Source organism: Balearica regulorum, chromosome 20, assembly GCF_011004875.1.
Source record: "Balearica regulorum gibbericeps isolate bBalReg1 chromosome 20, bBalReg1.pri, whole genome shotgun sequence".
In the NCBI taxonomy this organism is placed as follows: Eukaryota; Metazoa; Chordata; class Aves; order Gruiformes; family Gruidae; genus Balearica; species Balearica regulorum.
Window position 1 is genome coordinate 2,833,218 of NC_046203.1, and position 24,001 is coordinate 2,857,218.

The 24,001-nt window shown below is 56.3% G+C and overlaps 1 protein-coding gene across 11 annotated transcripts in view; it reads right to left on the reverse strand.

The window, feature by feature from the left end:
* Positions 1 to 7,272: 7,272 nt before the first annotated feature.
* The window catches only part of KCNT1 (potassium sodium-activated channel subfamily T member 1), an 88,589-nt gene continuing 71,860 nt past the window's right edge, over positions 7,273 to 24,001 (reverse strand). For 6 of the 11 annotated variants that reach the window (XM_075772350.1, XM_075772342.1, XM_075772348.1 and 3 more), the window contains 20 exons: positions 23,333 to 23,469; positions 23,024 to 23,087; positions 22,076 to 22,184; positions 21,366 to 21,474; positions 20,239 to 20,388; positions 19,836 to 20,074; positions 18,046 to 18,262; positions 17,623 to 17,728; positions 17,344 to 17,516; positions 17,047 to 17,118; positions 16,627 to 16,761; positions 16,323 to 16,434; positions 15,570 to 15,671; positions 15,366 to 15,449; positions 14,854 to 14,982; positions 14,463 to 14,483; positions 13,436 to 13,739; positions 11,278 to 11,340; positions 8,391 to 8,475; positions 7,670 to 7,911 (listed from right to left, as the gene is read on the reverse strand). In XM_075772350.1, the coding sequence (XP_075628465.1) occupies positions 7,791 to 7,911; positions 8,391 to 8,475; positions 11,278 to 11,340; positions 13,436 to 13,739; positions 14,463 to 14,483; positions 14,854 to 14,982; positions 15,366 to 15,449; positions 15,570 to 15,671; positions 16,323 to 16,434; positions 16,627 to 16,761; positions 17,047 to 17,118; positions 17,344 to 17,516; positions 17,623 to 17,728; positions 18,046 to 18,262; positions 19,836 to 20,074; positions 20,239 to 20,388; positions 21,366 to 21,474; positions 22,076 to 22,184; positions 23,024 to 23,087; positions 23,333 to 23,469 (2,532 nt within the window). In that variant the 3' untranslated portion in view covers positions 7,670 to 7,790. Of the gene's footprint in view, positions 7,912 to 8,390; positions 8,476 to 11,277; positions 11,341 to 13,435; positions 13,740 to 14,462; positions 14,484 to 14,853; positions 14,983 to 15,365; positions 15,450 to 15,569; positions 15,672 to 16,322; positions 16,435 to 16,626; positions 16,762 to 17,046; positions 17,119 to 17,343; positions 17,517 to 17,622; positions 17,729 to 18,045; positions 18,263 to 19,835; positions 20,075 to 20,238; positions 20,389 to 21,365; positions 21,475 to 22,075; positions 22,185 to 23,023; positions 23,088 to 23,332; positions 23,470 to 24,001 lie in introns of all 11 variants that reach the window. The other 5 variants (XM_075772344.1, XM_075772351.1, XM_075772346.1 and 2 more) reach the window with 3 other exon arrangements.

Sequence of the window (24,001 nt, forward strand, 5' to 3'; positions counted from 1 at the left end):
AGTGACTGTTGTACTTTGGGAGCAGCATCCCACCTGGGGTTTTTCTTCTCTCCTACGTTAGTATAGCCTTCTGGTTGTGTATTAAGCTATCATCCATGCTATGCTTATCCAATTAAAGAGCTTTCAGTTCGTTAGGGTTTTAAATTTCGCTCATTTGAAGCAGTTGAGTGGGATGCAGGCGGCCGCGTTCTGGGGTGACTGAGGATGGCAGCGGTGGGATAAGGCGCAGGGTGCGATTTCTGCGGCGGGTTTTCGTGGCTCAGGAGCTGAATTCTGAGACTTCGGGCGAGGCTGGTTTCGCTGTGACGCTCCAAGGACACCAGAAGGTGACAGGCAAAGAAGATTTTTGAGAGACTGATTTTCGTACCCATTTTTACTGCTGTGCTACGTACGCAGAACTGGAGAAATCGGTGAAGTATTTTGTGGGGGGAGGTGTTTTGTGTCTGCTTCTGACAAGTGAAAACTTTCATATAATGTTCTTTAGGACAGTTTGAAATTGCGATATTCCTGTGGTCCACTTGAGTATATTTTTTAGATGTCTAAAATACATCTTTCAACCCATTAAAGGAAACAAAAAAATAGAATTCTTGTCCTCACTTACATTGATCAGATGTTCTATTGTTTAATTATATATATGAAGACTGAGTATTAAAAATGGGAGAAAAAGTTTACTTCATCTTAGCTCTGTAACTGGTTTTTGGGCGTTAAATGGATATTATGACATGGATGGCGCATCTGATGATGCCTTTAGCTTTAAGACGTTATTGCAGCCACCAAGGAACACGGATGTGACGTGTCCTCCGGGATTCCCCACAGGTAATGGTGAGCGGTCACGACACAAAGGCACGTTTAATCCGCCTCTGTCATGTCCTTCAGGAGCTAAGAGAAGAAAAGAGGGAATCTCGACTTGTTTTTTGACAAAAGGGTATGACGTGCATTGTTGTAGTCCTTTATCTCACACACCTCGTCCGGACAAACGTACCAGAATCACAGGAAGAAACTTGCACATCACGAAACGTAAGTATGTTGCACGCATTGCATTTACAATTTTGCAATTAACTTGAGATCACCGTTCAGACAATGGGCTGCTATTATAATTTAGTGATGAAAAAGTATTTTGGGGGTTTTGGTTTGGTTTTTTTTTTTTTAATTTTGTTTGGATACATTATCAAGATAAAAAATTATAAGCAAAATCTTTCCCTTATGGCTCTGAGCTTTCTGGTTCAGGTCTATTTACTCTTGTTTTGGTTTTAGGGGTTTGAAGATCTCAAGATTCCGGTGGGTGTACAAAAAGGTGTATTTTTGCTCTTCTGTTCCAAGTCGTAAGTTAAACTCTTTATTTTAAAAACGAAACCAAACTTGTCTCAAAAATGCCATTCCTGCCACTTCAACTTTCTTAAACAGGAGTGTGTTGTTGGTTGACTCTCGGTTCGGTCTGGTTAGGGTCACCATTAGTTATTTGTCAGTAATTTGGGGGGGGGTTGTGTGTACATGAGAGAATTGCAGACTGTAACTACAGTGTTCTGCAGAGTTGGCCAATGTCCATGTTCTTTGCAGTAAATATTAATCTATGTTAACAGGTTTTTAAAGACCTTTCTTAGAATTCTCGTCTATATTTAACCATTTGTTTAGTACTTACATTAGAATTGGGAAAATTTTGCTATTAAAAAAACCCCTTATGTGTTAGTAACAAGAGGTTAATTTTTCACATTGATGTTTGTTTCATAATCTGACTAGGACATCTTTAATCTTTTGTCCTTAAAACCGTGAGGAGATTAAATCCTGATAGATGAAAAGAAATTATCTGCCTTATTCACGGAAGTGTTTCTTTGCCTCATTCCCCAGACTTCCCCCCAGCAGCGACAGGAATGGCTCTTGGGAACGTTTCTGACTTTCAGCTGTCCTCGCTGAGATGCTGCCTGCTCAGGCACGTACCTTATTTCATATTGTGCTTTGCAAAACACATTTTTTTTGTGACAGCAAGGTTATTTTACACACTTGCCTTCGTTCCCCAGCCTGCCTTTTCAGTGGAATGATGTTTTGCAAAATGAATGTTGAAGACAGGCACGTTCCTGTTGCAAAATTACAGGATGGATTTATTTGCTTGTCTGTGCCAAATATAAATCTACTGTCAAATTACATCTTGGTACTGAAATACTGTCAGAGTTTTCTGATGCATCCCTCTGACCTGGTTCAGAAATAACATATATTTATTATACTGAGGGGGGGAACTCTGGGGAAAGCTTCTTAAACTGCTGTGTGCAGCAGGGATGATTAAATATTCAATATACAGCATTTGGTAAAATTCAAATGAGCTGCTTGAAAGAATATTTTGAAGCATACAAAACTCCCAGAATTACCATGGTATTACATGAAATCTTACTGAAGAAAAACCTTCTTTCTTTTGAATGTATGTCTTTCAGGGAATAGCTATAAAAATGGAATTTACAGTAAAATAAAAACCCCTTCATGGTTTTGGTTTGCTTTTTGCTACCCAGCCACATCAATGCCGTTCTTTTTTTCTTTCTAATGTATATTTTAGTGCTCTAGATTTTTTCTCTTCTAAAAGAAGTTTTCAGTGTCAGCAGCTAATTTTTCTCAACTGGGTCAAAGTTTTAAATGAATTTTGGCTCATTTTGCAGTATCATTTCCTCCTCTTGTACTGCTTCTGTTGCTGCTGAAGCAAGATGAAAAGCGGGTGCATCCAGGTAAAGAACCTCCCGCAGAGAGCGGCAACGAAGCCCTCTTGGCTCGGTGACAAAGCAACTGGGAACCAGCGTCTGGTGACGACCACACAACCAACAGTGAAGCGAGAGACAACCCTGGACGCCGTAACGCTCAATGGTTGGGTTTGCTTGAAAAATGAAGGTCGTTAGGGGAGATCTCACGGCCAGGGATCTGAAGTAGAAACTGGGGGCAACCAAAACCAAGTCCACTTGAGAAACGAAGCGCCGCGATGCCGTGGGCGTGCGGACGGGCTTTCACGACTGCACCAGAAAGACCACGGTCAGTAGTAACAATTTTAATTTTTTTTGCCAACAGCAGCAAATGCGGAGATGGTGAAAAAGAAACAGGGAGTTTTGTGTTGTAGCTATTGAACCACGTCACTGGCAATGCTTGTTCGGAATGAGCTGGTATCGGTGCCTGCTCGTACGGAGGATTAAATCCTGTTCTGCAGCCCTCGACGGGTTTTCGTACCAGCGAGGGCTGTTACTGGTGGTGGTGAAATTCCCTGTCTTGGGCGGGAATCACTGTAATTACGCTGTCCTGGAAAACTGAAGGAATTTGCTCTCTGTGTATAGATTTGTCTTGTTTGAACACAATAGTTTAATTTTAACTGGGACCTGGCTTCCTCCTGTCCTTGACTTGGGTCAGTTTACAGCAAAACGACTCCATGGTTCCCAAATGTCTCACTTGTGCGCGTATGGTAGTCCTAGAATTATCTTAAGGTATATTGTTTGGGTCCTTCTGTGTCATTTTAAATAAATATATTATAATTTTTACAGGATTTTCTTAAAATGCTTAATAAAAACAATCTTTAGTTGCTCACTGTTTGTGTCTGATCGCAAAGTTAGAACCTGTGTGTATGTCTGTAGTAAGCTCTAGAAATGGGTTCTCTTTCTGGAAATCTTGGGGTGCGGATGTCAACCGGAGCCTCAGTGAAAACTTTTGAAGTGTTTAGAGGTAGAAGAGCATGTACTGAATCCTGGCTCAGCTTCCGTAAAAAAAAGTTCAATAGCCACAAAAATTAATGTGTTTGAATCATAGAAAATAAGGATTGAATAAATTAAATGACCTTTAAACATTGTTGGAGTTGTGGTGGTATTGTAACACAACAGCGAATCTAACGTGCCCTTTCTGCAGTCGTACGCAAAGAGTTTTGAAAACTGAGGTTAAAAAAAAAAATAATTTTCATGTGTCCCAGCTCTGGAAGGAGACGACTCGACCCACGGGCTCATAAGTCTTGGGACTTTGGCCACCTTTTCCCGTGGATTTTAAAAGAAAAGTTTGCTCCCAGAAAACAAAGACGACAGCAGGCTGTGCTGTTGCTGCATGCAGCTCTTTTATTTTCGTTTGTCTTTACAGAAATGTGAAGCTTCTTCACAATAATTGTACAAAACCGTCTCCCGGTGGCTGGCTGCAGTGCGTCCCAGCAGAGCATGTCACAAAATCCGGTCTCGGAGAGGGAAGATGGGAGTTTTATCTGCCGTCGCTGGTAAAAATCATGCAGGAGCTGAGCGTGAGAGAGGACAGGTCTCTCGGGGAAATAAAAACGTCATGTTCTATACAGGTTGAAGTAAAAAGGCGTATAACAGGAAATAAATATACTCTAACATGTGTTTGGATATTTGATTTTTCTTTAATGCATGATATATGGATTTAGCCCATATTTAGCGTATGAAACAGTTAGTGGACACATAACATGCGCTGGAGCCGTTTGCTGGTAAACCTGAAAATACAGCAGCCGTCCTTGTTTCTGTGTTCCCCCAGGGCTGTCACCTCTCTGCACTGAAACGTAACTGTTCCCTTCAGAAAAATCTTATTTTTCTCAGTTTATTGTCAGCGGTTGGATGCAATTGTTTCCCTTTCCCCGGGGAAAGTGCAGGGTGGGGGTTGTACCGGCCGCCCCCCCCCCAGGCTGCTCCGGGGAAAGTCCTCCCTTGTGCACCCCTCTAAGACAGCCCTTCTATAAGCAGAAACAGCTCTTTGATGCATCAACGTTTCTAGGACCATTAGAAAAATAAAATACTTTTGTTTTTACATTAGTATTGTAACCGAGTCTAAAGAATTAGAAAAATTAAACGTTTGTTCTTAGACTTGCATTGACCACAGGTAAGTATCTACAGTATTTATTTCGACATCCCGTTAGAATGTCTGCTATAAATTTACACCATAGAAAGAACGTATGCAAAATGCGTATGGTTTATACACACAGCTTTCTTTTTAAATACACATATTTATACATTAAACAAACAGAAGCATTGTCAAAATACAGTAATATCGAGGTGGTTTTTTTAATAGTATCACAAACCATATAGAGGCTATACTTCTTTGGGTACGTGGGGTTTGTCTTAGGTTAATTATCGCCTCGAATTAAGGGTCAATAAGAATTTAGAGAGGGAGGAGAGGGATGGAGAGCTGGGCTGCTGCTCGGACCCCATGCCTTTGCAGCCGGGGTCTCTGGCACAAAGCCCCTCGGCTCTCTGCGGCGTGGGGCTGACGGGGATGCTCGGGGCTGACGGGGATGCTCGGGGCTGACGGGGATGCTCGGGGCTGACGGGATGCTCGGGGCTGACGGGATGCTCGGGGCGGCGGTGCTCGGCACCCGGAGCGCTGAGAAACGCGGCACTGTACAGCAGCTGTGCTCGCTGCTCTGCCCTGGCAAACGCTCTGCTTACCGGGTCCCTTGCCCCAGCAGCCAGTCAAATAAGAAAAATAAAATTAGAACCTGCTACATTCTGAATAAACACGTGTGGATAATCAGATAATCACATCACCCATGCTACTTGGGTTTGGGTTTCTTTTGGTTTAACCTGTACCACGGCTCGGTTCCACTCTCCCTGACAGCTAAGTGGGGATTGGAAAAGCATCTGTCTGAAATCTAGACAATTAAATCTATGCAGACCTGAAGAGGCATTTCTGCAATTATCTGAGTATCTTGAGGCTTTAAATTGACACAGACCCGACTCGTGCTTTTGCCCAACTGCGCTCACTTTTTAGCTGCAAAAACTTCCTTCTTTTATTCCTTTAAATCATATTTTTGGCACGTGAAGTTACAAATGGAAATAAATAAAACATGTATCTGCCTTAACCAAATAGATGAAAGATGAATAATTAAAAAACCGCCACAAACAACCCCCAAAAGTATCAGAGAGTGTTCTCTCTGTGCCGAGCGGAAGGCTCAGGCTGGGGACTGGGCTTTTACCTGCGGTTCCTCTCCCAGCCCCTGCCTGGGGCAGGTCACCAGGGACCTCCTGGCCAGCGCATCAGGAAAAAATAACAATTAAAAAAAAAAGCCCATCCAGGCTCAGAAGGTCTTTCTCAACACCTTCTCGAGGTGACGCCAGTCTCGGTGCGGGTCCTACCCCTTCCCCGGGCGCCCTCGTTACGCACACGCACGTTTCTCGCCCGTCGCTGCTTTCCCTGCGGGCTGGGGCTGCCCCGGGACGTCTCCCCAACTGTTTAAAACTGCCATTTTAAACCGGTTTGGTTGGTTGGGTTTTTTTTTTTTTTGTAAACAACTTTTATTGGGGATGTCATAGGGAACAAACGGCGAATGTTAATGGCAATAAACCGTTCAGCTGGCAGCGAGTCTGGGATGGCTGATGGGATTTCATGGCCACGTTGTGCTTTACAGGTTTCTTGTTATAAAAAAAAAAAAACCACACTGAAGTTTTAATATATGAATGTAAAAGTATATAAAGTTATCAACTCAGTTATTCACTTGGCAGTCAAATAAAACCTTTACACATCAATGTTGTAGAGTGTGCAAAAATATATGGAAAATACATCTCGTGTTTCTGCCATCGAAAGGTCTCTACGGGTCGGCCGATGCGGACCGCAGCAGTTGGCCAGCGTGTGCTGCGGTATGGGTTAACGCTGCCCTGTGCAGCCGCGCACCTCCGCGGCAGGCGGACGCCTGGCTCCGTGGGGTTACGAAGTCGAGCGAGGCCGGGCAGAGCTGCCAGGGTGGCCGTGGCGGGCACGGGGGGGCCAACGGTGTCACTGCTCTGTGACCCAGGAGAGGGGAATTGGGGGGGGGGGGCATGTCCGGGCTGCGCAGCCGGGGGGGGGTGTCAGGCCCCAAACTGGCCCTGGAAGGAGGGGAAGGGGCTGAGCGGAGACGTGACTCACGGCACCCAAGGGTGCATGGCCCCAGGCACCCTGCCCCGTACAGGGGCCCCGAGTCCCTCACCGCCCCGGGCAGCTCTGGCAGCAGCAGCGATGGGGGGGGGGCAAGCTCGCCCGGGGCGGGGTGCAAAGCCAAGGACACCGTGCCCGCCGCCGTGACTCCACGTGTGCCGACAGGCATTGCCACGGGGATGGCATGGCTTCGGTCACCCGGCGGCGGTGCGTTTTGGTTTGTGAGATGCCGAGACACGCTGGAGGCAGCAGGTGCCACGGCACCGGGGAGCGCTGCATCGCCCCGTCCCACCCGTCCCGTCCATCCCACCGCCACCGGCGAGTCCTCCCCCGCCGCCCACACGGCTCCGAGCGCTCCTCACATCGATGCCCGGAACAGAAAAGCAACAGAGGATGAAGAACATGAACTGGGTGAAAGAGCAGAAGGTTGGGTACCCCGAGGGATACCTGGCAAAGGAGGAGGAGGAGGAGGAGGGTTTTGGTGCAGTTTTGCTCTTGTATTGACGAGCCCCATCAAATGCAAATGACCTGCATCATCTGGGGACAATTTTAAACACGGTCCTGCTCACACAGGGTCATTTGTCATCGGGGTCTCAGCCACGTCCCACCAGCACCAGCGAAGACTTTCTCACTAGTTGCGGTATTTGTATAAAAAGTTAAAAGCCACGGGCCGTACGCCCGCCGGCTGTCGGGCTGTCCAGCTGCCCCATCCCTCCCGGGGCTCCGGGCATCCCTGCCGCCGCGCAAAGCCAGGCTGGGCATCGCCTCCCCCTGGGGCGACGGGCACCCGCGGGCGACGGCAGCCTTCCCCTCTGGCTGGCCGTCCTCTTCTTCGCTGCCTCTCCCCGGAGCCGCCGGCCCCGGCAGGGGTGTGGGGCGCGGGAGTTTGGGGGGGGGGGGGGCGGGGGGGGGTGAGGGGGGGCTGCTCACAGCTGGGTCTCGTCACGTGTTTCGGGGTTGCAGGGGCCCAGCTTGTTGCTGCAGCTGCTCTTGCGGCTGTGGCCATCGTTGGCCACGTGGGCCAGCGGGTCGGAGCGGATCAGGTACCTGTGGGGCACAGCCCGGTTACACCGCTGGGACACACACACACACACGGGGACACACACACCCCCCACCCCTCTCCCCCGCTTCCCCGACGGCAGAAGGGAGCTGTGCACCCCCAAAATTGGGGTCTGGCTCATCCCGGTGGCCGGGACACGTGGGGATGGCCCATGGTGCTGTGCTGGGAGCTGCTGGTCTGGCAGCTGCCAAATTAATTAGGAGTTATTTCTCCTGGCGCTGCGCAGCGGCAAAAGCCAAGGGAAAAAGCCCGGGGTGCTGGGCAGAGCTGGGGCACTCTGGGTGCTGCTCAGGAACACGGGGGGGGGGTGGCCTGGGAAGGAGGCAGAACCCCCAGGTGTGTACGAGAACTCGTGGAAAGCAATGCGACGGGGCAGCCCGCGGCGCTGGGGCAGCTCTGGGGGTACGGGGAGTGCTCCTGCCCGGGGGGGAGCCTGGGGGGGGGGGGGGCGGGGGGCAGCACCTACACGATGTCGTTGAGCTCCAGCCGCGTGTCCGGGGGGGGATTGATCAGGACGTAGGACAAGGTGTTCTGGTGGTCGTTCATCTCATCTGCGAGAGGAGGGGAAAGCACCGGTGAGGGATGGACCGACAGATGCCGCGGTGGCCCTTGGTCCCGCAGCACCCGGCTCTGAGGGGTCACAGCTCGTCCCCAAGGACGGCACAGGAGTCCCTTTACGGAGGGAGCCCGTGGGCAATGGCGTGGCTACCGGGAGAGCACCAGAACACCTCTGCCACCTCCCTGCACCCCCCCCCAGCATGGCCCCGGGGCCCGGCAGACGCAACTCTGCAAAGTCCCCACTCGCCCGCCCCAAAAAAAGTAAGATGTCTTACCTTGGTTTAGTGCAAAAAAGGGAACACGTTAGTCTTGCCACGTTAGGTATAGCACAACGACGCCAACCACCGGGTCCGGGCAGCCAAACCCTCCCCCCCACCGGCCACTCGAGTGCTCTGCCCACTCCTCCCCTTCCTGAAGCGCTTAATTTAGCATCCTCCAGCAACAGGATTTACTTCAACAATCACTTCTTTCCCCTGCCCAAGGGAAACCACCTCCGTGGAGTTTCAGAGCCGTCGATGCCGTTCAGGGATGGCTCTGAACTACAGTGACCTCCCGGGGCGGGGGGGGGGGGCACGGGGCCACCGAGAGCTGCACCCATGGGTGCTGCGTGGGGCGAATGGGCGGCCCTGGGGCCATGGGGGGGGGGGGGGGCTGTTCTTTCTGAATTGGCTGAGAACAAGATCATGGGTGAAATGAATGGGGGGTGCAAGGCTGCGGGCGGCCGGGGAGGGGGCGGAAGCTGCGACAAGTAACACGGTGTACAGACGGAGTGACGGGGTGCGGATGGACAGGATGGAGAGGGGACGGACAGACGGACGCAAGGGGCAGCGTAATGAGCACAGCGGCACGCCAGCTCGCTGCAAGGCTTGTCACTGGGGGGGTGCCCCTCCGGGCTAGCAGAAGGGCTCCTCTGAGAGCATCGGTGCCCCCCAGGTGTTCGCCGATCTCGGATAAATGGAGCTCGGCTTGGGGGCAGCGGGACCAGGGACCAGCCACCAGGACGGGGCTTTGGCTGGGGGCTGCTCCCCGTGACCTGTCCTGCCGCTCCCACCACCCCGTCCCCCTGCGGATCCCCCGGTCAAAGGCTGCCCTGCCACACGGCGGGACACAGGCCAAGTCTCCTGCCGTAAAAGCACCCATGGGTGCCTGATCACACCGAGATGAGCCACAGCAGCTTAAGTCACCACAGCCACCTGGCCTGGCACCCTGCACAGGGATGCAGACAGGCTCCCCCCCCACCCCAGCGTCGCCGTGCATTTGCCCAGCGCGCATCCTGACGGACCCTGGAGCATCCCTGCAGCCGGACCACGCCGGTACCGCACACAGCGGCACTTGCAGGGGGACACGAGACCCTTGTTTCGTGGCTCAGACACCTCCCTGGCACCTCTGCGGCCACCCCAGTGCTCAGCCTTACAGCGAGGCGGGGACAGGGGGTGGCGATGCTGGGGCGCGGGGGGCACACGGACCCTGGGAGCCGACGGGAGACACGGGGGTTTGCCATGACGGGGAAGGCGAGGAAGGGCCCTGACTCGCGGCAGGTTTCCCTGCTCCATGGAAGCACCTTTTCCTGACCCCCCCATGCAGCTGAGCCAGGCACTGCTAAACCCACCAGGTATATTGCCATAGCGTCCCCGCGGCACAGCGGCAGGGCTCAGCCCAGCAGCACCCTCCGGCAGGATTTCTCTTTTTTTTTTTTTTGGGGTGGGGGGGGGAGCCAGTGCAGAGCTCCAGCTCCCATCCCCACGCGACCCCCGGCAGCGACGCCACCACGCCGGACGTTCACCCGTGGGGGGGGTCTCCTGGTTCAGCAGGCGGCTGGGGCGACTGGATGGTGCTGGGCCCCGCTGCGGCAGGACACGGGGGCTCGCTCAGCCCCAGCTCTTCTGCGGGAGGGGGAGATACCTGCGGGGTCTGAGCTCTGCCCAGCACCCGCCGGCCAGCTGGCAATATACTCTGCTGGCGTGGGGCTTCCATGAGCCCCAGCTGGGGCTGCGTCTCTCATGAAGGACACAGGTTATAGGAAAATGCCAACTTTTCACCTTAAGCGCGTGTTAGTGAAGCCTAAATTAGAGCTAGGTCGGGCTATTGCTAATCTCTAGGCTGCTGCAGTACAGAGGGGCCTTTCCAGGGCTCTTTACACCACTGCCTGAGGGTGTAAGTGACCCAGCAACCCTGCAGCTCCCGCGGGGGCCAACAAGGTGCCCCGGGGTGTCTGCAGCACAGGGGTACCTGCGGCTGCTGCCTCGCGCCGAGCCCCCCCCGTCAGAAAACAGGGTCTGCTGACGGCAGAGGGTTCTCCAGGAACGCAAACCGAGGATTGCGAAGGGCTTTCCAAGGGCTGCCTTGGCCCCGAGCTCCAGCTGACCCACGTGCAGCCACGAGGCGAAGGGGCCGGTGCGGGAGCTCCAGCATCTCGTGGCAGCACACGCCAGCAGCTCCGCTGCGCTCGTTCCCCCCCCCCGCCCGCAGATCCCCTCCTCAAATTGCCGCTGGCTTTACAGACCAAAACCAACTCGCAGAGCAACGGAGGGAGGGTTTCCTTTAACGACAGCTGAGGGCTGTGATTTCCCTGGAACGATTCCACTAGAAAAGGGTCCCTGAGGTTTATCATCTCCGTGGCTTTGCGGAGCGCTGCGTTTGCACTGCTTTCCAACACCACCCAACAAATGAGTGCTTGAAAGGCTCGGGTATCTAAGGTGAAAACCGGCAAGGGTGTGGATTGGGCTTAGCTGGCATGATCTTGTTGTACGCTGCACGCCATGAGTCACGCGGGACTCCCAGGGAAAGGGAATTACCTTGCAAATATCCCAGGTTTACCCGATTCATCACATCACTGGCTGTTAAATTTGCTACATCCTCTACAGAACATACAGGGAAAGGCACAGACATAAACAGAGAGAGAGAGAGAGGTCAGCAAGCCATGATTCGGCAAATATCAGAGACGAGCTCCTGCACTGCAGCAATAAAATGAGCAAAAGAAAAAGGAAAGGGGGAGAAGGCAGAGCAACGTGTTCTTCCAAAACGCCATGAGTGTCCAGACACTGACGGTGACACACGGTGACAACGCACAGTCCCAGCACAGCCGGCCGCAGACGTGCCGCAGGGGCTCGGGAGCTGCTGGTCCCCCCTCGGTGCCCGATGTCCCGGTCCCAGCCAGGCATTGCTCTCCCACCCCAACGGGTCCTGCACCCCTCGCTGCCTCAGTGCTTGCTGGAGCCACCCCCCCCCTCCAGTTTGCTCCAGCCAAAATTTGCCGGATCGGCCGGGAGAAGGATGCAAACTCCGACGCTAACCCAGCCCAGGGTGCCCAGAGCATCCCGGCGGGGCTGGGATGAGGGCGGCCCCTCGGGATCCTCGCCCGAGGCCGTGCAGGCAGGGAAGCCGCCTCTGCCGTACCCGCTGCCTGCGTTTGACGGGGATGCCATGCGGTGGCCTGCCCGCAGCAGCACACGCCGAGGCAGCTCTTGCTTCAGGTGCCTGGGCTGTGCTTGGGGTGCACGGGTTCCCCGGTTCCCACGCCCAGCAGCTGTGTCAAAGAGCTTTTCTAAGGCGGTGCACGCCGTGAGCCGTGCTCCAGACGCTGCCACGGAGCTGCAGGGAGCTGGAAGTCCCCCAGAAAACCCAGCAGAAACTTCTGGGACTAGTAATGCAGGGAAAATAGAGAGAGGGGGGGATGTACTGCTGCAAGCCCTCCCCTGTCGTGCCCTGTGCCCCCCTCTCCTGCCTCTCCCGGGAAGGCTGGCCGATGCCCACAGCCCCACAGCCGGCGCGTTCGCCCTCCGCTCCAAACCCCGTCCTGCGCTGCATTTCTTTACATCTTCTCCTTCTCTTTCACGTGCCTAAAGGGCTGCGAGGGAGAAGCCAAGATGGGAGAGGAGGAATCCTTCCCTCCCTCCCCCCAGCCTCCCAAAATCGGTTCCCATCCCGGCCGGGGCACGGTGCCAGCCTGCGTGCGGGCAGGGGCTGGCGCGGGGCGGACGGACGCTCTTCGAGGATGGAGCAAACAGGCAGCAGCACAGGATGGCTTAAAAGAAAGGAAGGGGGGGAAAAAAAAAAACAAAACAAACCCAAACAGAAACCAAACCAAACAAGCTGTGGGCTACAGACTTTGTCGTAACCAAGGGATGGGGAATCGTCCGGGGGGGACACAGACACCAGCACCGACGGGCAGGTGAGAAGCTTCACGAGAAATGCGGCTGCACGGAGGGACCCTGAGCGCTGTGGACGCCCCGGGGCCGCGCGGGCTCATCGCAGCCGGAGACACGTTTCACACACAATGAAGCAAACCACTCAGCCCTACAGCTACCGAAATGTTTTCCATGGAAGAGTTTTTTTGGAGGATTAAACTCTATAAGAAAAGGGGGTTGTGCCTGCTGATGGGGCTTCACCTCTCCCTGCTGCTCTAGGGGGGCTCTCGGGCAGAAGGGTTTTGCAGTCAGTGGGTCCTGAACCACCGTTTCTGCACAGCCAGAAAAGGGGGGGGGGGTCTGGGGGAGCAAGCGGGGCATCGTGCCCGAAGGCTGCACCGCGGCGCTGGGTCCAGCTGCAGGCGGAAGGGAGAGAGTTACTCTGCTGCTGCAAACTCCTGCCTGGACCCGTCCCAGAGCCCCGAAACGGGGGGGGGGGGGGGGGGGCTGCCTGCAGTCGGCCGAGGGTTGCAGGTGAGGGGGCTCCGCGCTGCGGCACCCCAGCCAGGAACGCGCTCGGCTGCAGAAGCAGAAGCAAGCTGGGGTATGAGGTGCTGCTCGGAGGGGCAGCGCCTGCTGCGGGGCTAGGCTCGGCTTGGGGATAGGCTTAGCTTGGGTTTAGGTTTGGCACGGGGTTAGGCTCAGCTTGGGGTTAGGCTCGGCTTGGGGTTAGGCTCGGCTTGGGGTTAGGCTCAGCACAGGGTTACCTGTGGAGCCCAGGAGCGGGATGCACCACGGCAGAGAAGCGCAACCGAACGGCACTTACCGTACCCGGTCGTGGGCAAGCCCAGGTGCTTCATACGGTTTTTGACGAGCTCGGAAAGCTCCTGCCTCTCGGAGCGCCGGTACAAGCTGAGGCGCTGCTGGCTGATCCACTCGGCCGTCTTGCTGGAGTGCTTGTTGCCCTTCCTGCTCAGCCGGCGTGCCCACTGCATGCTCTTGCGCCGCAGCAGCGGGTGCTCGGACTGGTCGCTGGAGCACGAGTTCCTGTGGTGGCTGGTCTTGATGCCCCAGTGCTCCTTGACGTCCTTCGTGTCCTCGCAGTCCTCGACGTTGATTGAGATCTGTGACTGGAAGCCCAGCAGGTCACGGGGTGGGGAGGGGACACGGGGGAGCCTGTCCTGTCCTTGGGTGGGATCTCTGCCATGGGATGGGATCCTTCCTCTGACCCACACGCGCTCTCCCAGCTCATCATCTCTGTCCTGCTAAAACTACCCGGCCAGCAGATCTGGGATGAGCACTGTCGAGTGGCGTCTAACGGGCTCCTGCCATCTCTCGCACCATTATCCCTGGGCTGCCCAAGGGACGGCCATGCCCCTGCCTCCCTCTCTCGATCTTAGAGCAGCCGTGCTGCAGCATCTCCAACACCGCAACCCCCACCGGCGAGCAGCAATTTGGTAATAAAGTGGTTTAAAGCACCTCTAAGAAAGAGGTGGATCGCATTTAATTAAATGTTAACTTTCGGCTCCCTGTGGCTGCTTGCTACAAAGCTGAAAACCGAAAGTATTTAAAGCGGAGCCTGCCTCACTCCCCTGCTCCTTATCCCACTTAATTACACTGCATGACTTTTGTCATCCCGGACTGCCGAGGCTCAGCCGGCATCGCCCTTCCGCGGGGCCAGGCAGCGCCGTGCCGGCACCGGGGTGATGGCCGGCACAAGGTGCGCGGTGGCTCTTGGTGGCCAGAGTTGGTGCGACCACTGGCCCGCGGTCGGGCTGCGGCGGGGGCGCAGGAGGCAGCGCTGACAGCCAGGCACGACGCCCCACACCGCCCGGGCGCCCGGCCGCACTCACCTGCGCTCTGATGTCGTGGGGCTGCAGCGGGGGAAAAAAGAAGGAAAAATAAAGCGTCAGCAGCCCTGCAGTGCCCCGTCTGCCCGCTCCCCGGGGACGCGGTGCCAGTGGCACCGCAAGCTGTGCCGAGGAACCCCCCACCCGGCTGCTGCCCGGACAGATGGGCGTTGACACCGGCCGGCATGCCCGCCTGGGCAACCGGGACACCACCACAACGCAGATGCGGAGCCACTAACGAAGCAAAGGCAGAGCTTCCCCTCCCCTCGCTCCCCCCACCGCTGCTGCAACGAGGTCCCAGGGGCCTCACGGACCCAGCCACCCTCATGGACCGCATCTCTGCTGGGACCACCAGCAGCCCCTTCCTGGCACACGTCACCGCCATGCCCCTAACCTCGGAGGTTGCGAACATGTGCGACTCAGTCCTGTAAATCCCGATGGGAATCTCCGCACTGGAGGAGCAGAGCTTCTGGAAGAGCCGGCCATATGTCCGGATCCACAGGTCATCTTCAGTGATCTTCATCTGAGCAACAGAGGACAAACATCAACCCCCCTGTGCTGTGCAGAGCCTGCTGAGGAGCATCTTGGGCTGCTCCTGAACTTCACCCAGCTCAGCCATGTCAATGCCAAAAGCGAGATGGACTCCACAAAAAGACTGGGGGCGATTTCCAACCCCAGCCTTCAGAATGGGGACTTTGGTCCCTGGTAGCTCTTGGGTTTTTGGTAGCACTGAGGTTCCCCACACACAGGGCAGGGGAGCAACGACCTGGCATGTTCTGCCTAACGTTGTTTTCCCCCATTCCCAGAAGAGGGGAACCCTCCACCCCCATGCGCAGGGTGACAGATCCCACCAGATCCACGATGACTTGGCTCGATGGTTTCAACCCAGAGGGACTTGGCACCTACCGCACAGAGGTAACCAGAGCCCGGCGTGGTGTCGAGACCCAGCAGCAACCGAGTGATGGTGATCATGTAGTCCTTCACGAACGACTAGGGAGAGACATTTGGGCAGGAAGCCGGAGAAAAGGTTTGCTCGGTTATTCATTGGGAGACGCAAAGGGGCAGCCACAGCTGCAGGGGTGCATGACCCAGAGCCCGTCAGACTCTCACCTGGTAGAGCAGCGTGTCCAGCATGCTGATGCTGAAGACCCTCCCGGCCGCAAAGGGCAGCCGGAACATGAAGGCCAGGTTGGAGCCGTTCTCTCGCTCTTTCTGGAAGAGGAGGGGGAGACGTGAGCACCCACAGGCAACACACCGTTGGCAGGGGCTTGTTCACATCCCTCCAGGGCATCTAGCAAAGCAAAAACCACGCAGCTTCCCCACGCACAGGTTGCACAGAAACTAGAAGACTCATGAAAATGGGAGGACACCAGCATAGCGTTTCTGGCGGGTGTGCCAGGAGGGAACCAGGGCAGCATCCTTACACCGGGTGAAAAAGGGGTTTTCTCCATGCAAATGTGTGAGACATGGTTGGGTTTTTTGACACGGGCTGGAGGGGGCCCTTTCACATGCCCCGTGTCTGGTTCAGGGGTACTTTCACCCTTGTCAGAAGATCAGTCTCAGTACACTGACCCCACTGCAGTCACAGCATTAAACCTGATTCAGAGGTCTGGTGTGCCCAGCACAGCAGTAGGCAAACCAGCACAACCTCCGGTCACCGCATAAATATGTAAATATGTAGAAGGAGGTAGCTAGTCCAAAGATTGACTGCCCACATGTTTGTTTGCTGCAGGTTAGCTCGGGTAGATGCACACTGTGGTAGCTGCAGCGTGCAGAAGAGCACGGGACCTTGAGGAGCTCAGACGGAGTCACTCTCAGCATTGACTTCCCAGACCCCACGTGCAGGGGAAGACCTTCTCTTACCTTTTCTAGCTTGGAAAGGGCAAGAGAGTAACTGTCCTTTGCTCTGAACTGCATGAACCTCATGTTGGAAGGGTGGGTCAGCTCTGTGATAATGCTGAGGCTGGGGAAGAGCCTGCAATGGAAAGAGACCTGTTGTCCTGGAGCTCACTCAGAAGTGAGAGCACTCCCTGCATGTAAAGCCTGAGGAGGACCAAAACCATCCCAGTGCCCTTAGCCACCACCCCAGACACCAGCACCCTTCCTGGTATTGTCTCCAGCAGATGTAAGTGGCTGTGACGGAGCCAGGGCAGCGGTCACCCCTCACCTGAACATGGTCTGGACATTGACAATCGTCTTTGCATCCGCCATGTAGTCCTCCTCGGCGCTCATCGTGCTCTCCTTGTCTACAACCACCAGGTTGTCGGCGTAGATGATGCCACACTGCAGCAAGCTGTCCAGGCTGGGCAGTTGCCAAAGAGAAGAGCGCTGGGTCAGCTCTTGGAAACAACACAGGGAAGCAGCACGCTGCAACGTACAGCCCTACAGCGAGCCCAGGCTGCTCCCAACCACCAGCTCTTCGCCTGCTCCCATCTACCGGATGGGTTCAACAACCTGAGAAGCCAAGGGTGGGCTCAGCTCTACGGTACCAACCCTGGGACTTCTCATGGGATGACCCAAAAGCCTGGCCCGGGGTGAATGCAACACATTTAGGCATCACCGTACAGCCACACACGGAAACACCTACTTGTCGATCGTGCCCTCCATGTAGTAAACCATGGGGAAACAACAGATGGCTTCCAGAAAGTGGTGCTCGGGCCTGGAGGAAGAGCAACAGATGAGAGCAACGTGGTTCAGCAAATATAATACATGCGTCAAACACAGGCACAAAACCCACACAGAAGTCCCCAGGGCCAACATCAGCCGAGGTACCCAACAGTGCCACTGCCACTGCCCCACGCTCCCATCCCCACGGTCCGAGATGCCCATGAAAACACAGGGGAGGGCTCGGCGCGATGGAAAACGTCTGCGGAAAAGTACTTGCTTGTTGTCCAGCAGCAACACAATTGGGTTCAACTCTTTGCGGGACCGATAGTACGCACGAAGGGGGACAATGAAGTTATACAGTCCGTTCCCAGCCGTCTCCGCCGAAACGATAATCAGTTTGTTCTTAAACCCGTAGGCTTTGGCATCTTCAAAGCTGTTGTGCTTGCAGCCCTGCGTGGTGGAAGGCAGCGCAGGGGACTCAGCGCGCAGCTCTCAGCCGCCCACCCACCGTCCCGCTCCCGAGGGGGGGCTGCAGCCACCTGCATCCCCATCGTACCTTGTCCAGCCTCAGGCAGCAGAAAGGGGCTTTCTCGGGTAAAAGGTGGCACAGAGTCGGGGAGCTCCCAATGTAGGGGGAGTTCGGTGGGTAGCCCTTCACGTACCTGCAGCAGAGAGAAAATCCAGCAGTGTGAGGACACGGGGAGAGCTTTCACGTGTACAACACTCAGATGCTGGAAAAAACATTTAAAAGCAGCAGACCCAGGGCTGAAGCACATCACTGGCAAATGCTTTGCAAAACTCTCCCACAGCAGTTGGACATTTTACAAAATACACGTATTTAGGAATGTCTTTTGCTATGCAAAGGCTTACGAGATTGTAAACATGCAGCATCCCTCAGGCACCACTGAACGCCCATCATTTACAACGGTCCCCGTCTCTCTGAAACGAGGGACAGCTCGACCAAAGGCGAGCGACTCACTCCACAACTGCCGACCCCTCCTCGTCCGACTGTGTCATCTCGTCCTCCGACTGGTCGCTGAGCAGGTCGCAGGGCAGCAGGGACGAGGTGTCGGCCAGCTCGAGGACGGGCGCGATGCTGGGCCGGCGGTTGCCCGAGCCGTTCTCGGCCGGCAGTGCCAGCTTGCTGCTGTTAGCGGGGCGGCACTCCGTGTTTTGCAGGTCCATGGCTACTGTACCTGGACACGGTGGGGAAGGAAGCACAGCAAACATGCTATAAGGAGGTGAAGAGAGCTGCGTCAGCAAAGCATCGCACCCTTCAGCCCGGCACGGGGACGAGGTGGAGCACACGGGGCCGTGCATCGTGCCTGTTAAATACAACCCAGGTGAAGCTAAACCATTCGTGGGCATGGGCAGTGCGGGCAAAGCACCCACCAGTGACTTCCACCTGGGCACTGGTGTGTGGAGCATCTCCCTGGGGGCACGGCTCCGCTGCTCCCGGCATGGGTGCAGGCTGCTGGCCCCGGGGACTGTCACCCTCTCCATCCCCCAGCTGTGGCCTCCTGCATTGTGCCAGCTGAACCTCTTGCCCACCTGTTGCTCCTTGAACCTGCAAAACCTTGCTTTAACAGTAGTTTTTGTTATTCTGATGCATCTCAGAGATGACAACCCTCCAGCCTCACCCCCTTCCTGCAGATCTGTGCAGGTTCTGGGAGACACCAACCAGGTTAGGAACAAGCTGATGCCACCGTGTCTGCCCCTTGCTGGGACGCTGCCCTCCCCATGGATGCCCCTTTGCCCTGGTGGTCCTCAAGCCCCCTGGGAGATGCAGGCGGGCAGCCCCCGACGCAGCGCAACACCCTCTTCCACCTCCCACATCCCTCCGGATCAGCTCCAGATCTTCATGCGGGACAAGAGAGCCCTCCCCACCCAGTCCTCCAGCAGCTTCCAAAAACCTAACATATTTACAAAGTATTGACCGGGGCCGCCAAGTCACCACCAGAAACCCCTGCCGAGGCTCTCATCTGAGTCTTGGCCAAACAGCGATTTCTGGGTGGTCAGGAACGCGGGGAGCTTCCCAGCACGCAAAGCCCAGGCGCTGGGCTCGCTGGGCACCGCTGCCCTGCGCTCCCGCGATTTCTCTCCCTCTCGTTCCTCTTTGCCAAAGGTCCCTCTGCAAACGAGCCACGTAATGAGAACACTGACAAACGCTGTTCAGCAAAGTGCTTTGTGGCTTGCTGCGGGATAATCTATGCAAATTGCTGCTCATGAGTACAAATGCATAAATTATTTGCCTGAAATATAATCTGCTCATGTAGCGCAGCCTCTCCAGGCAGCCCCAAAACTCACTTTCCCCAAATACAATCTGGAAGTAATGACTCATGGTGTTTTTTATTTGCACAAATGCACCACTCACTGCAGAGCAAACTATGCTCTTCGTCAGGTTGTGAATCATAAACACGATTTTGGATGTGGACAACGGCATTTATTCTTCCAACCAGGGCTTGGGGGATTTATGCAAATGCTGATAATGATAATGGACATCACAAGCTTTAATAATGATATCTGAGCTTGCTGAGAGCACCCAGGGTACGAGAAGCAGCGTGTATTTTAATGGTGAGGTGACCAGGACAGGGAATGGAAAGGGATTTTCAGTGGCTCCCAGCAATACCCGGGTGGGGGCCACGGCAAGGAGTTCGCAAAACCAAACCAAACCTGGGGAAGGAGCCGGATCAGCGTGTGCAGGATCCTACCCTGCCCTCCCGGGGAGCCCCGCTGCCCCCCTGCCCCACCGAGGCCCCCCCGACTCACCCATGCTGGCGATGATGCTGTGCACGGGCAGGCGGGATGGGCCGTCGTAGGTGCCTCTCCCCGCGAAGCCCTTCTTCTTCTGCTTCTCCTCCTGCTTGAAGATGAAGGCAGAGTTCTCCTCCTTGGTGATGTTGATGTAGAAGCAGGTGTCGGAGGCTGCCATGATGTGCCGCGGGCCGGGGTTCAGCAGGATGCTCTTGTTCTCCTCCCTCCGGATGCCGATCAGGCAGACGCCGTACCTGTGCCGGGAACGTGACGTGGGCATTAACAGCTGGAGAAACCCCCTTTGGAGCTTTGTCCCTGCACAAAGGACCTCACAGTACCCTCCAGCCCCGGCGCCCCAGGGACGCAGACTGGCAGATACGCCCTGCCCAGCCCTGCCCATTGCCCCCCCTGCCCTCACTTCTTGTGCGCGTGGAAGGCGGCGTAGGTGAAGCTCTTCCCTTCGTACTCCATGAAGAACTTGCTGTCGCCCATCCGGATGTGGTAGACCTCGTTGCCCGAGCAGCGCCCGTACATCCGCTGCCACTGCTCCGGGGACTCCTGGCCCTCCCTGCAACGACAGCAGCAGTGTGCTGGGATGGAACCCCCCACCATGGTGCTGGGACAGGACCCCTCCTTTGTGCCAGGATGGGATCCCCATTGTGCCAGGACCCCAGTTGTGCTGGGTTGGGACCTGCCGATGCCAGGACAGGTGTCCCCCCCGCCATGCCGGGACGGGACCCCCCCCAGTCGGTGCCGGCACAGACCCCAGCACACCAGCCGGCTCCCGGGGCAGAGCCGCACGGCAGGAGCGCTCATCAGCGCTGAAGCTGCCGTTTGGATCAACAGTGGTGAGATCACGGCGACGCGTCTCCATGAGCTGTCGGTGTCTGAGGATGAGCTCGTTTTCATTTCTGGTTGTAAGTGCCTTTCTATCTAATGAGGACTCCCGGGGGGCGCAGAGGCAGCGCTCAGAGCCCGTGTTGGCGAACAGCTCCGAGCGTGGGGCGAGAGCCATCGGGTGATGATCTTTCATAACTCTTTTGATGCCACATTACCCAACTTCAGACATTTCTGAGTGGCCAAGGAGCACAGGACCCACACCGCTGCGTTACCAGCTGTGCTTTATATCCCCCCCTCCAGCCTGTGGGCTCCGGGTTTGCACGGGGTGCGAACTGACCCCCCCCCCCCCCCAGTGGGACCGTGCCAGTATAAAGGAGACATTTTCATTCCCCATCTCCGGAAAGGGGGCATTGGCCAGCCCAGCTGCACTGCTGTTTTCCCCCTACAATACTGGCTTTTGCTCCCGACCTGGCTGGGGGGTCCCAGGTCCCAATCTGCTCCCCCAGACCCCCATCCTGCCCCCTGGGCCCAGAGCCCCCCCACCAGCTCTGCCGGCCCTCCATGCTCAGGCTGGGGCAGCGGAGGAGAGGGCAGGGGCAGGCAGAGGCAGGCAGGGGCAGGCAGGGGCAGGCAGGGGCAGGCAGGGGCAGGGGCAGGCAGGCAGGGGCAGGCAGGGGCAGGCAGGGGCAGGCAGGCAGCACTCACTGGCCGCGGGAGGTGTGCACCAGCAGCGTGATGAGGGTGGAGGTGGCCGGGCAGACGCAGTTGAGCGCCAGCATGGCATATTTGCACTCCTCTTCACAGACGACGTGATCTGAAAGGCAGAGGGGACGGTCACGGCAGGGAGGGGGATGGATGGGCTCCTCAGCCAGCGGTGCCTGGGGATGCAGTAATTTTGGGGTGGCGTTGGGGGCTGGGTGCTTCCTCCTCCTGCCAGTCCGGGAAGGCTTTCAGCCAATCGACACCCCACAGGGAGCACCACAAATGGGGTTAATGCAGGCAGGAAAACAGGGATGCAGGCTGGAAACCAGCCAGGTAGGCATCAGCCCACCACCACCGCGTCCGTGGGGACGCACACTGAGCACACGTGGGACCGGTGTGCCCGCACGCAGCCCACCCCGGCGCACGTGGGACTGGTGTGCCCGCACGCAGCCCACCCCGGCACACGTGGGACTGGTGTGCCCGCACGCAGCCCACCCCGGCGCAGCCCCGAGCCAGCTCTCCCCCAGCCCTGGGCATGTTGCTGCAGGCTTTATTGTGCATCGTGATAAAGCAATCGGGAGGAGTCTCAGCACCGGGTCACTGACTCCTCCGAGACGGAAACACCGCTGGAAACATCCGTGATGGGAGGTAAGACCGTCCAGACCAGCGATGCGAGCAGTGCTGCCCACTGCCACGCAGCCCCTCTGACTCACCGGCAAACTTGACGTGAAACTTGTTTTCAGGCTTTAAGATCTGAACGTAGAGAGGACAGTTGGGAGCAAAATCTTTCACAGCCCAGGCTCTCAGGATGGTCTGGTGGTCCTAGCCGAGGAGAAGAGCAAGAGCTACTTGTCTGATGGCTTATTTTCCTCAATGCTTCCACACGGGATGAACTGCAAAGCACCCGGCCACCGCAGAGACGTACGGCAAGGGCTCCTCCAACACCCACTGCTAACGGGGGGTAACTGCCCTCCCCTGCTCCCCAAAACCCAGCACCGATGGGAAACGGGGACAGCAAAGGGAAGGTGAGCATCCCCTGCTCAGCTGGCAGCGTGCTGCTGCATGTCCCCGTGCCGTCCCCGTGCCACCTCTGCGTTCCTCCATGGTCACCGCCTGCCCGCGGGGACCTTCGGCAGCGCCATGACAAGCAGGAGTGCCAAGTGCCAAAGGAGGGAAGGGCCAGGCGGTGCCTCGGCAGCGGGGAGGGAGCGCGGCACCCCTTGCTCCGCATGTCAGCACGTGCAGAGAAGACCCTCCGGCGGGGCCGCGCGGGCTCAGGATGGCACGGGCGGACAGGAGCCGCTGCTGCGGCGTGAGCGGCGTCCCTGGCGCTGGCCGGCAGCGAGACCTGTCACTGCTGCCACCCCCTCCCTCTCCCGGGGCTCCCAAACTAAGATCTTCCCAGCAAAGGCCCTGCCCGGGCTGGGGTAAGATCGCATTAGGCGAGGAGGTTTTGGGGCGAGCTGTCCCAGAGCACGCAGGGCATGCAGCCTGTGCGGGCGCCCGGGGCAGAGCTCAGCGCTCAACCCCCCGCTCTCGCCCCAGCTGCCTCCTGGTGCACTTCTGTGCCGTGCAGAGGCAAGATGCAGCAATCATCCCGGTCCCTTCCAGTCTCAGAAATGAATAATTTCCGACCGTGCCATCCCCCAGGCCTGGCTTACTGCCGCGGTGCGGTCCACCTCGTTGCGGCTGCTGAGGATGAAGCAGGCTTCTCCGTTGTCCATCCTGCAAACAGATTGCAGTGACCCTGTGAATAACACAGGTCGGCAAAGCCGGGCATCTGCCCGCACCAGCCAGGGTGCTGCCAGCCCCCTCCCAGACCCCAGTGCAGGCACGCCGGGATGCCCATCGTCATGCATCTGGGCTGATACTGCTGGGGACCCTCCTCCGCAGCTCTGAAGCCCACGGGCAGCTTGGCAGCGCAGCGGGACCAGCCTTGCTGTGGGTGCGTGGCACGTCCCTCTGCTCACTTGGCTCTCATGAGGTCCTGGTCCTTCAGCGCAGAGCCCTGGAGGTAGATCACACGCTGCGACCACAGAGGGATCTGCAGGACCCGTCGCACCTGGATATCCATCTCTGTTGGGCAAAGTATCACCACGTAGTAATCCTGCAAGAGAGAGGCTGGCGTGGGTCGGCGGGCTGGCAGTCCTGCACACGCCTGCCGCAGCGAGCCAAGACACGGGATTTTGCTGCCTGAGCAAATAGCTCTTTTGGGGCTTTTGATATTTGCTCCCCGTGTGTAACACGCCCTGTCCCTGCTCTAGGGTCTTGCACGGGTCTTGGAAAACGCATCAGCATCTTCTCCACCCCATTCTGCATAACAAAGCCAGGCACAGCTGACTATGGAACTAGGAAGGAGCTGCACACCCACAGCAAAGCGGAGCCTCTTGCAGTTATAGAAATGAGCAGGATTTTAAAGCTTGAACGCATGGAATCAAGGCTGGGCGATGGTAACGAAGCGTATGTGAGTGTTGGAATGAAATGCAAATCTGAAACACATCTGGGATGCTCTCGTCCTGGGGAGATGGAAAGGCACAGTCATTTGCAGGAAGGTCACTTATTATGTGGGGATACTCCAGTAAGAGCTGGCTAAATCTCACCGAGGTTTAGCAATTACGTGTTCTGTTTCTGTCTGAGAT